Source organism: Frankliniella occidentalis, unplaced genomic scaffold (genome assembly GCF_000697945.3).
Source record: "Frankliniella occidentalis isolate FOCC.00 unplaced genomic scaffold, Focc_3.1 Scaffold80, whole genome shotgun sequence".
Classification (NCBI taxonomy): Eukaryota; Metazoa; Arthropoda; class Insecta; order Thysanoptera; family Thripidae; genus Frankliniella; species Frankliniella occidentalis.
The window spans coordinates 646937-659513 of record NW_026267210.1 but is presented as its reverse complement, the minus strand read 5'-3'; the positions used below and the strand labels follow the sequence as shown (position 1 = coordinate 659513).

The 12577-nt window shown below is 50.7% G+C and overlaps 1 protein-coding gene and 2 non-coding genes across 5 annotated transcripts in view; 2 read left to right on the top strand and 1 right to left on the bottom strand.

Moving 5' to 3' along the window:
- LOC113211084 (neurobeachin) overlaps positions 1-12073 on the bottom strand; it is a 293174-nt gene extending 281101 nt beyond the window's left edge. For all 3 annotated transcript variants that reach the window (XM_052268973.1, XM_052268975.1, XM_052268974.1), the window contains exon 1: positions 11768-12073. In XM_052268973.1, the coding sequence (XP_052124933.1) occupies positions 11768-11926 (159 nt within the window). In that variant the 5' untranslated portion in view covers positions 11927-12073. The remainder of the gene's footprint in view (positions 1-11767) is intronic.
- Positions 1332-1413, top strand: Trnal-aag (transfer RNA leucine (anticodon AAG)). Its single transcript has one exon. It is a non-coding gene; the product is annotated as a tRNA-Leu (tRNA).
- Trnam-cau (transfer RNA methionine (anticodon CAU)) lies at positions 1989-2061 on the top strand. Its single transcript has one exon. It is a non-coding gene; the product is annotated as a tRNA-Met (tRNA).
- Positions 12074-12577: the final 504 nt, after the last annotated feature.

Here is a 12577-nt window from a genome sequence, read left to right as displayed (position 1 = left end):
GTGAGGAGGAGGAGGAGGAGGAGGAGGAGGAGGGGGAGGGGGAGCGTGAGGAGGGGGAGCGTGAGGAGGAGGAAGAGGAGGAGGAGACGGGGCGAGGACACAGAGACCGACCCCCACGTCGTTCCTCTCGCGATTGAGTTAGGGGTGGCTTTGGTGCTGTTGACAGGGAGACGAAAGTTGTGTTTTACTCAGCCAGCACCAGTGACACGATGACAGATAGGTCTCTCTCTCGTTTGCTCTCATGTTTGCCGACACACGGCCGTGAGTTGGGAAAACAACGGGAGCTCAGGAGACAGAGACACGCCACCGCCACCTGAGCAAGAAGAACACCAGGAGGGCCGACACAGCGCAACCCCGTTTCTACGCCCCCCTTTCTGCTACGTTTCTTTTTACTTTTTCTTCAACCTGCTGACAACGCCGGCAACGTCACAATGCGCCACGCCCCGCCACTCCCTGGCCATGTTGCGAAAATGTCGCCTGCACCCTGAGAATGGTCGGCCGTGCCCTTTCATAACGCCCTACCCCTCCACCACGCCCTTCCCCTCCCGCAACGCCGCCATGGCCAAGTGGGGCAAAACATTCCGGGAGAGTGAGAATACACGACCATGCTCTTTCGAAGACGGGAGAAAGAAAAAGAAAAGAGGAGAGGAAAACTTTAGGGGGACAGAGAGTTACAAGGTTCTCCCTACTCCCGCTTCCAATTTCTGCTACCCCGCCTCTCCCCTTCTCCCTCTCTTTATCCCTTTGTGTTCAATGAACCACAAACAGTGTGTGCAGGAGTAACGCCCCGAGTTACACTCATCTGCCTTCGTCACGCCTAGACAAATGAAAAGCGGTAGCAGCCATTGAGTGTTGGCTAGCCCAGGGACAACCATCAAATAATGGTGGAGCCAGCAATCGCCAAGACAGAAAACAAACAGATTTTGGTCCTCACAACTTGTGCCTCAACCATAAGTTTTGTAGTTGTCCTTGTGGTATAGCCACAAGATCGGTGTCAGGGTGTCACAGATAATGATTTTGCTTGCTACGTGCACCCCGGGCACCTTTCCTACTGTGTCTGCGTAGCGAGGCGCGGGACATCGGAAACCTTCATCAAATATTCGCGCGCGGGTCGCCCGCCGGTATATTTCCTCCCGAGCCACATGCATGGAACATGCGTAGCCACGGCTTTACCACGCAGCCCCTCGGCCCCGAAAGCGCAGCCCCGCCCATGGCCGCCGGCATCCCAGCCGAGCCGCGCCGAGCCGGGCCGAGCCCCCTCCACTGCTCCGCGCCACGGCGCGACCGGCGGGGCGATCCACCAGGGGAACGATCGGCTCCCCCACCATCGGGGTAGCGTGGCCGAGCGGTCTAAGGCGCTGGTTTAAGGCACCAGTCTCTTCGGAGGCGTGGGTTCGAATCCCACCGCTGCCAATGTTTTTCATTCGTTGATGTTAAATTTTGTTGGGATGGGCATTCACACGCAAACGACCTAGTGTCCAGCTGATGCCGCTGGGGCCGCTGGGACCGTCGTGCCACGCCCACCTATCGAACGGCCACTCGAGTGGAACCTCCCGTAGGGTTGAAGGGGCAGTCAAGGTCCGCTGATCCACGCGCCTCGCCCATGTGCGAGTCAGGTCTCGGCCCTGCTGAGTGTTGTTGGTCGCAATTTATTATTGTATTATTGTTATACCACGAGGAAAAACTGGCGGATCAAGAACTAACATCCTATTTTTGATGATTTTTTCGTGGTCGTGTGGACGACATACAGGCGGTTAGGCTAGGTCATGCCGCACTCAATGGGTTACTGATTGAGCTGCTAGCCCTTTCCGGCTTTACACGAGTTTGTTTGAAATGAAGGATCCCCTATCAGCGTTCGCTCCCGTCAGCAGAGCTGCCGCTCGGCCCACGTGATGCGAGGACTCGGTCGACCCGACTGGGCCGGGCAGACCCGGCGGACCGGTCCCCTCTCTGCTGTGTTGCGCACCGGCGGGCCTCCCCACCAACTCGCCTCGGTAGCGCAGTAGGCAGCGCGTCAGTCTCATAATCTGAAGGTCGTGAGTTCGATCCTCACCCGGGGCACACCTTTTGTACTAGGCCGTCACATACACAGACTGGTAAGTTCTAATTATTATCGTACTACATGTTGGTCCATCTATCAACAAAAGTACGCACACAGAGTTAGGTTAGAAACGGAGGAGGAGAACGACTGTCCTTCTCGGAGGACGGCATCCCAAGACAGTGGCACCCCGGAGGTGGGGTAGGGGGTGGGGTTGGGTTCCCTAGCGGAAGGATGTTCCCCGATCATTTTCCTGACATGTGATTGGTGGCTACGGTCTTCCTCTGCACCCTGTACTCTATCCTACTCCCCCCCATCCATCCCTTCCTCCCTCCATCTCTCCCTCTCCCCCCCCCCCCACACACACACGCGAACGAAAAATGTCTTACAACGGTTCACATGTCGTTAAAGTGATTTATGAAAGGCCGTATGGATCCGTCTCGGGAGCGCCAACGAAGCCACCCGCGAAACGCAGCCGGCCGCGGCGGCCCGACCCCACCGTATCGCCGAGCTTCCTATCCCCCAATACGACTCGCCTACTCACTCGATGCTGCCGACCGGAAAGTGCACCGCGGATGACAAGCGCCCCAACACGGAAAATCGTTCTTTGAGATGCATAACGCAAGTGCAAGTGTAGATACGTTTATAAATTTACGTCAGAATTGTTTCACAGAATATTACATGCAAAAAAAATAATTCCGTGGAGAGAGAAATCCTGCGACAGTTCTAGTTATACTACACATTATGCTTGCATAATTTTAGATACATCCGTCAACACAAAAGTATGTGAGTGTCACATCACAACGACGCGGTGTGTGAAAATCCGTCACTGCAAGTAAATTGAACCAGATTGTTCCGTAAAGTGACATTATAGTGGTTTTGTTGACTGTTTGATCAAGTACTTTTCAGGGTAGAAATATGTTACATTTTTACTTTTGTGATGGACAAGAGAGCGAGAGACGGGGGGCAAGCAGAGAGCAAAAGAGAAGGGGGAGCTGTCGGGGAGCAGAGAAACGCGTCGAAACGCTGCTGACACCGAAGAGTGGAACACCAGCAGCCCTTTGAAGCTCTTCCCGGAAATTAAAAGGGTTTTGCAGAGGTTCCAACCGACCGGTGAGAGCCGGGGCGCAGGGAGAAAAAGGGGGGGGGGGAATGCAGATGTGAGAGATAGACGGCATGTTTGGGGAGTACCAAAAGGAAATGGAGGTGGGGCAGCAACGATGAAGAGGGAGGAAGAAAGAGTACTGTTTGCGATCCGGTATACCATGGCTAGGCTATATGGCTGGACGGGAGGGCAGTGAAGGGAAAGGGAGCAGGGGTTAGTGACATTTCCAAAACTCAATATGCCGCCGCCACGCGCCGCCACCACGGCCCCACAGGGGGGGCTGGAGGGAAGCCCCGTGCGGCAGATCACGGGGCGCGTATGCCGACTCGTCGCGACGAGGTATGCGGGGTCGGCAGCCCCAGCCGCGGCTAGAGCAGCGCGCCGAGCACATAGCAGCCCTCAGCTGTTTTTGCCAAACACGTGGAATGAACCCCAACTGTCAGCCATGTCCGCATTACGCGGACGGATCCGCGCTCGCGCTCGCTTTTACCAGATGATAATTGAAAACGAGGGGTAAACAACGTTGAAATAGGCGGAAATACGCGTACAAATTTACCTAAAATGAATTTGTTTTTGAAATCGATTGAAATGGACACGGAATAGTCTATACATATGGGTTCGAAACGGTTTCAAATGAATTGAAATTATATAATTTGTAAATGAAATAGTTGAAATTTGAAATAGTTTGTTGGTTACCCCTCGATTAAGACACATACAGTCGTCTCGCGACAAGTGTCCGCTCGATAAGTATAAGGATAGGGGGAACCAATAAGCGCTAGGCGAGCGCCATTATTGGGTGATGGATATGGAATCGTGGCTGGCCGAGCTAGTCACGCCAGGAACTTGCCCTGCCCAAGATACTGGGCCAACGCCGCCCTCCACCATCTCCCATTCTCTACTCTCTACGCTGCTATAGGATAGGAGGCACGCAGCGCCATTCAACTATTTATTTATTTACTCAGATTTGCTTTTCAAACTAGAAAGTTAAAATTTGGCACAGTCATAATTCAGACCCTACACTGATAAATTAAGTGTTCAACTGCTGAACACTTTGTAAGTGTGCAACTGTAAGTTGAGTATTCAAGTTGAATACTTCCAAGTGTGCATGTCCTCACTTGCAAATGCTCAACTTGGCAGGTGTCACTTGCAAGTGTGCAACTCCTCGGTTGCACACTTCATTAGATTGAACGGCTCACTGTGTAGGAAGTTAGTGCCCAGGGTTGCAATCAACTGAGGAGTTGCACACTTGCAAGTGGACACCTACCGAGTTGAACACTTGCGAGTGTTGAGCAGCGAGTTGAACACTTAGTTTATCAGTGTACTGAACATTTCTGGAAACCGTGGCAAATAAAATCAACACGTCAGGTCTAAAAAACATTTCTACAAAAAAAAAATGTCTAAATATGGTAGAAAATTAGAAAACAGCCGAACACAGCCCTGGACAGCCCTACCACTCTGAAAATTTATATCACTTCGTACTTTTCTAGATGAATTCCTGATTGGGATTTTTTCCCCATCTGTTGGTTGGTTTTGTGCCAGCTATAGTACAGTACTTTGTTCTCGACTCAAACGCTCCCTTATCGTACAGGTAGTGCCGCGATAAACGCAGATAGTCCCCCTCCCCTTTCGTAACTATCGCGCCCTGCGATAAGCAAAAGTGCAGGTCCTAAAAGAAATGTCACTGTGTTTTCCTCGGCCCTGGTGCTGCTGCTACATTCAGGTGGGACTGTGAGAAGAAAAAGCAGCAAACATTGAAAACCGACGGGAAACAGGGGGAGGCGAGTGAAAAGAGATGAAAAGTCGCAAGAGGAGCGCAATCGAGTACACACGCGCGGAGGCTCCAGGTGGTGTGCTGGTGCGCGCCCTGCGCTCACACCTCGGCGCTCGTGCATTCGGGTTCAGGGGATGGATCCAGTGGAGGCTTTGTTGGGACTTGGGCAATGCATCCCCCACCGGAGCCCCCGTCCCCGTGCACTGCTCGGGCCGATATGGTGTTGTACACCTGTTCCCCGTTCCCCTGTTACTTTTATATTAATTTGTGTTTCTTGTTGTTGTTTTTCTTTTTAGAGGAAAAATAATACGTACCGCGCATTAACGCGGACGTGTTATGATGGTGATGGCGTAGAAATCGGTGAGAAGCAGAAAACAAAAGGTGATCGCTAAAAATAAATTGTAATCGATACAAGCAGCTTTAAAATAAGGCTGCTTCGCAATTTTCTAGGTAATGCAGTCTTATTTCTTTCAGCACCGCACTGGTAACGTGGAGAATTATCGTAAGAGATAGAGGAACATTTTCTGTCGTTGCATTACGAACTAATTTAATGTTAGCTCTAGAAGTCGACGTCGACTAGCAAATCGTACAATTACAAAGTCGCTTTCCCGAAATTTACGTACATGTGCAATGATTGTGGAAAATGTTGTCAATTTACGGATTCATTTTCCATAGCGTGAGAAAAGGGAAACGGGAAAAGGGGGTAACCTGGCAATCAGCAGGTCAGTTATTCGAAGCCATGTCAGGCGAAACCCAGGAGAAATGTTAATTGTAATTGACGACCATGTCGACGGAGAGTGGCGTCCCGGGGCCACAGAGGGACGCCGCCAGTGATGGAGCAGACAGGAGGCGGTCACTGCATGAGTCGCTTGTGGTTGCTTTTGTAAACAAGAAAAAAGTGGCGGTAAAAAATAAAAAATAAAAATAAAATCCACCTCAATTCAAGGGGGTTGGATGGAAAGGCGAAAGGCAAAGACCCGAGCGAGCTGGTGGGGGCGGGGATGTAGTGGGCCACTGATGATGTTTACCGCAAACAAGCAGATTCAGACGCAGCGGCCCAGACCAGCGCAGCAGCGCCCAGGCCTTTCAGGCTTAGCAGCACAAAGCCCCTCCACTCCACACGGAGAGGGAGAGAGGCCGTGCACCCTGATAGGTCGCGCAAAACGTGAACAGAAAAGGGGGTGGAGGAGGGAAAGGGGCACAGGGGATTCTCTCGAGCGAGGCGTCGGGCCAGGGGGCACTACATCAGTGCACTCCAGCTGAGCTGCGCCCCGCAAAAGTACATAATGGGCTGGAGATCGATGCTGCGCTGAGCAACAAGTCTGTAGGGCACCACGAACGTCAGCCTGCCTAAGCGTCCATCCTGTCTTGGAAGCGCCGATAATTTTAGATGGGTTATACCCCTTAGAAAATAAACAGTTTTGTTTTGAGTTTATTCTTTAAAATATTTTTCGACATTCTCTTTTCAACACCTTAACACGTTCCCTGCGGCTAATTTTTAGTAGCTATGATTTCACATGGGAGCGTGACCACAGAGTGGTCACGTCTGAGAGAACGCGTTAATGGGGATAATATGGATTTGCTCCACCCGTTTCTATGTATGAAATAAATCAGCTGCTTTATCAATATAGTTTTCGCGCAAGAAGGAGCAGCGCAAACCATAGAAACAGCCACCAGGTGTGGCCAGCAGCTCGAGCCAGAGCTCTAGCTGGAGCGCGCCGGGGTCAGGGGCTCCTTACCTTTACGGCACAGTCTTCCACACACTTCTCCATAAAGGGGGAGGGGGGGGATACCCATGTCATTACTGGGGCTCGTGTGCGTGTGCGTGTGTGTGTGTGTGTCTGTGTGGGAGCGGCGCCGCCCTGGCTCCAGGCGCTACTACACCTCCGCACCCACCCAAATCCACCCCCTCTGTCCCGGCCGCCGCAAGCGCAAGCGAGACCGATCCGCCTCACCGCACCCCCGCCTCGCCCCTCCCCGCCTTAGAGAGAGGGGGGGGGGGTTGAAAGAGAGGGCACGAGAGCGAAAGGAAGAGAGAGGGAAACAGAGAGGGAGATAGGGGGATGGGGAGATAGAGAGGTAGGGTAGGGAAAGGGTGGAAGACGGGGTCTGATTCTGATCAGATGGGGATGGGGGTTAGCGCGGCTCGCCCTTAGCAATGGTCCGCACCTTCTAGCAGCAGCCCCTTTTAAAAAGAAATCATTATTCGCTCTACATTTGTACAATAAAGGCCCCTGCTGCTGAAATGCCGGCTAAAATAATTACTTTTACCCAGCCTCACGAAGAAAGAGAGAAACCGAAGGAGAAACCCCCTGTTAATTTATTTTCCTTTCGAGAGGGAGGGGGAACGAGGGAGCGTACTTTTGCATGATATATACCTCTTTCCCTGCCGTGTGCCTAAACAAATCGCCCCTAACGAGCTCTGGGTTCAAATACGACGGTGAGATATTCTTTTTGGGATAAAAGGAATAAAAGAAGGGAGTGTAAGCACACGCGCCAGCCGACGCCGACCTCAATCGCAATACGTATGCAAGCATGTCACACCTTTTTTCTCTTTGTTATTGCATTTCTCTCTTTCTGTCTCTCCCTCCCTCTCCCTCTCCACCCCACCCCCTCTTTTTCTCTCTCTTCTACGTCATCACGGCGCACTTGTCGAGGATAACGAAATCCTATTCATAGCGGTCAGACCATTTCATGCGGATGCGGATTTTTTTTTGTTTTTAAATTTTAAACAAGAGTTTCACCTCCACGCTTTTAGTCAAATGTATTTTCAACAAACTTTATGAAAACGTGCATGCACAGAGGAGGAATCCTCACCTTCACTATACGAAAGTTGGCGGGGTGTTACACGATAGATAAATAAACCTTCCGTGCACCCGTGCATGCGTGTTGGTCTACGCATTTGTTTCAACGGGGCACAGCGACACCACCCGCTGTACTACAAAAAGCGCGAGTTTGTCAGCCAGAGCAGCAAAAGTTTCTCGGGCCAAACCCCCGCGCAAATTTACTAAAAATTTCACGCCGAATTGCGGGCGTTTCTCTTGCGGCTTTATGGCCGGGTCGGGCCGCCGGGCTGGGAGGGCCCCGCACCGCGCGCGTACCGCTTTTATAGCCTTCTTGTAGCGGAGCGGAGTGGCGTCGCGACGGAGCGCAACAACAGCAGCGCCAGCAGAGCGCCGCCCCACCAGGGCACAGCCCGGGCCCATAGCCCCTAATTTGGGCTCGGGCCACTCTTTTCCCCTCCTCATCTCATTCCGTCGCCCCGCTCCGCCCCGCCATACCACGCATCATCCCCCGACCCGCGGCGACACGCCCCTTCCCTCTTTAGTTCATTCCGTCAAGTTGCGGCTGGAAAAGAGAAAAAAAAAGAACGAGAAAAAAAAGTGGCTGTTTTGTCAAAGTTTCGCGGTCGCGTCTCGTTTTAAAACCACCAACGTAGCGCGCTTGGCCGCCGCCGCGGTCTCATGGTGTCGCATACAATTCAGGGGTTCTAAGCAAAGTCAGCACAAGCACCGGAAAAGCAAAGGTAAGGAATCGCAGTAGCGCCTTTAAAAGGGCGTTAGAAGTAGGCAATTACAATTTGGCATGCTCAAGCTTGGTAAGCCCATGCCCTTGTATTATTAACAATAAGTCCGTCGTCGTTTAAAGTGGACCCCTGACCCCCCCCCCCTCCCGGACGGTAGGTCAATGACACCAGCGCTCGCACCAGCGACAGGCTGGTCACCACCGAGAATCTCTGGAGGGGTTGCCGCCCTGCAGGGCCTGGCCGGGAATACCGTACACCAGGCGAGCCAACTTCCAAATGGCTTCTCGTCCCTCCGTCCCTTCTCTTTCTGCCCTCGTCCTCCCACTCACTCCTCACCCCCACATATCACCCCTCCACACACGCACGCACACACACACCGCCCCTGACCCACTTAGGGGGTTGCACACAGGGGTAGTTAGTGCCGAGGCAGTCTTAGGCAATTATCCACCCATCCCCGTCATAATGCATACGCGACACAGCCCCGCAGCAGGGAGTGGCAGGGATGGGGCTGGGTGTGGTGGGGTGTGGCGGGGTGTGGCGGGGTGTGGCGGGATGGGGCGGGATGGGGCAGGGATCTGCAGCAGCGGCAGCAGCAGCGACACTGTAGAGCACGCCAGCGGCACCCTACCCCATCCCCACTCTGCCATAAAAAGCGGAGAAGGGTGCTGGTGCTGAGGCATCCCTCACAGAGCAAAGCCAGCAGCAGGGCACAACCCGGGAGGGGCTGCTAGAACCGTTGCCTTCCCCTCCTCCCCTCCCCACCCGCCCCTTTCCCTTCCTCCGCACTTAGATTTTTTTTTTTAAATGTCGATTTATTGATAGGGGTGACAAATGAAAAACTGTTGCGGGGATTTGTACCAGATGGCTGATTAACCCCGCTGTCCACGGCGCCTTAGGGCTGAAGGAGTAGGCAACCCGCCCGCATTCGTGCATGCGGTACAGCATAACCACAGAAGTGAGCGGGGTTAATCAGCCATCTGGTACAAATCCCCGCAAAGAGCGAGCTTCGCGAGCTATAGACATCACTTCTTCGACAGGTGAGAGAGAGGTCGGTGCGGGTCGGGGTATAGGCATTTAGCTCGCATAGCTCGCTCTCTGCGGGGCTTAGAACGTTAAACGTCGCTATCATGACTAGTCTTTTGTTCGGCAGAGACCCCCGCGCCCCGCCCAGCCCCGCCCCGCCAGAACGGGCGATGCACTTGACGAGGACCCACTAATCAGCCGTGTTCGCGGTGCTCCCGGCCGCACAACAGCGTGCGACCGCACCTCCTTCCGCCACCAGATAAAAATACGAGTGATGAAGAAAAAGAAAACAACAAAAAAGGAAACTGCTTGACCTTTCGCGGGACCCTCTCGGGTACCCTGTCGGTCGCCTGTTCCCCCGTGGGACGAGCACATGCACAGACAAGTGCGCAGCGCTGCAGCGCGCTGCAACGTCCTTGGGGAGCAGAGCTGGGCGGAACTGCAAGCGAGGTGACGCCCTTCCTTATTCGCTTGTTGAATGGGCAGAGGGGCACAACCGGTGGACTGTGCAGTCCCATGTCCAGCCACGGGGCTATAACAGGAATTCGCAAGCCCGAAATGCAATCGGATACAAATAACAGAGTGTGGGCAAAGGGCAAACTTTCCACTAGTGTTTTAGGCATTCCCCTTCTCAGCGAAAATCTCAAATATGACAGTTTAACACATATTTATGCCAGTATTTTAGGTGTCTTTAATGAATCTCGGGCCCACGTACCATGCCACATAAAGAGTAGTGTGCTCATACAAGGTTCATTGTTGATTAAAAGTATCATAAATAAAATGCAGAAGAGAATAAGTAACTCTTGTTACATGTCACATAACAATACGGACCTAACAGAGGAAATACAGCTAATACAGGAGGACTAAAAACTTTCAAATGTGCTAGAGACTCATTTGTATTCAAATATGAATTTTCAAGCAAAATTGTTGGGTAGCCTGAGCCTGTATCACATACATCGCACAGTCAATATTCCTTCAATACTTATCTAATACCCCCCTCCCCTACAAAAGGAAAAATACTTAATCTTATAGCATAAGTACACATGATTGGTTGTAAAACCAAATTCATTAACTATCAACCGTATAAGGTAAGGCTTGAATGAGAACGCTTTAACTCGGGCAATCTGGTGGTGTACACCTACCCTGGCAATCTTAACACAATCTTTGGAATGTGAGAGGCAAAGCTATGCTTTTGACCTATTTGCAGGCATCTGCCACAGAAGCCTAAACATGGTTGCCACAAACTTTTCATTTCCATTTTCCCTGAGTTTTCCCTGATTTCCAGACCATTTCTCCCCAAATTTCCCTGAGTTTTAAGCACCATTCCTGGTGAAGTACTGGGACAAACAAATACCCCTGACTGTAATACAAGACCGCGAGCGAAGCGAGCGCGAAAACTTTTGGAACAAAACACCCTACAGGGACGTCAAAATGTGTATATTTGACCTACACAGCGAATAGACTGTAGTTTGGGGACCAGTCAGACCAAATTTCCCTGACTTTTTTTCATTTTCCCTGAGTTTTCCCTGATTTCCCTGACAGTTTTTTATTTCCCTGAGTTTTCCAGGTTTTTAAGGTTTTCCAGAGTTGTGGCAACCATGCTAAATATATTACAAGCAATCTGTCTAAGCTGTTGGAAAGTAATCAAAATGTGGCAATCTTAGCAAGCTGGTGTACACTCTACAAAGGAGTTACGGGCCAGTTGGGATTTCATCAGAAAGTACTAAGATGGTATGAAATTTGCTGTTTCAATTTACTACAACCACTAAGGCCTTAATTCACAAGGGATTAGAGGTATTAAGTGTCAAACTTCTGACTATCTGCACTTTCCCTCACAAAAAATTGAATGAAAAGTATGTTAAATTAATTATAAACTCATGTTAAACTAGTATTCGAATCAATATCAAGTGCTCTGACTGTTTAATTCATAGAAAAGAGCGTCAAAAACCCATCAAATGATGCATCAAAACAAAGCCTAGAAAGAATTATAACCTCATCTTGTTGACGTTTAATATTCATGAACTGACGAATCGGGAACATAATTTTCATGACCTTTGAGGGCCAAGTCCTCTAGGGTAAACTTCCGAAATCACTAGTAATGAGAGACGGACATGCAATACATATATGAATCCACAAATACCCTAAACAGCAGCCGATTGTCAAAACGTCAACTGTGTTTTCAGTTGGCAACTATGCATAGCTTCTGCTGGGTGCCGCTTCTCGGCAGGTGCTTTTTCTACCTCCAGCAGCTTGGGTCGAGCTGACAAGGGTATGCCACTGGCCAGAAAATCATTCACCACTCACCAAATGCAGGATGGTGTTGACAACTTCTCTGTTGGAGACCTGGCCCACCTCAATGAGCCCGATCAAGACCGCAAACTTGAGTCCGTCGTTCATCGCCATTCTAACCACGTCCTCCGGCCGCTTTATTTCGGGCAGCGCCGCTGCGGCTGGCTCAGCCATGGCTGCCCAAAGTCTTAACCTTGGCCACACAATCGACAAATATTATCAAAACGCGACCGAAATCAGATTTTTACGCCGAAATTCGCACCGTCACATGATAACCAGACACGGTCCCATCTTCCATGTTGGAAACTGACGGGTTGCCGAAATGGCCAACCGAACTAGGTTCTGTCTCTTCAAATCCCCTAACTACACTTAGCAAATAAGATACCGTTTTCAATACTTTGGAACCTAAATTATTTCTTTGAATGTACATTGTGACTGAAATCAATAAAATGATATGGTTTTTGGAGGTTAAGTAAACAAATAGAGTATCTAGAAGCAGCAGTGACTTGTTTGTCATGTTGGTTAAAGAACGACAGGTGTCTAGGGACACCACCCCACCTAGCGCGCACTTCAAAATTATCGATCTGCGTGCAAACACGCTATTGAGTGGTGGTAATTTCAGTATTTCTTACCCTTATTTACTGTAGTAGCACTTCAGATTTTGATGTGAACGCGAGATTGCTTCACACTCCCGGCCCGGAACATAGGGCTGTAATGTGCATAATTGTGTGGAATCCAAACAGGTACCGCAGGTACCCTAACATGAAAAGTTGATAAGATGCTAGAAATCTGATTTTGGACAAAATTGTTAATGGCTGGAAAATT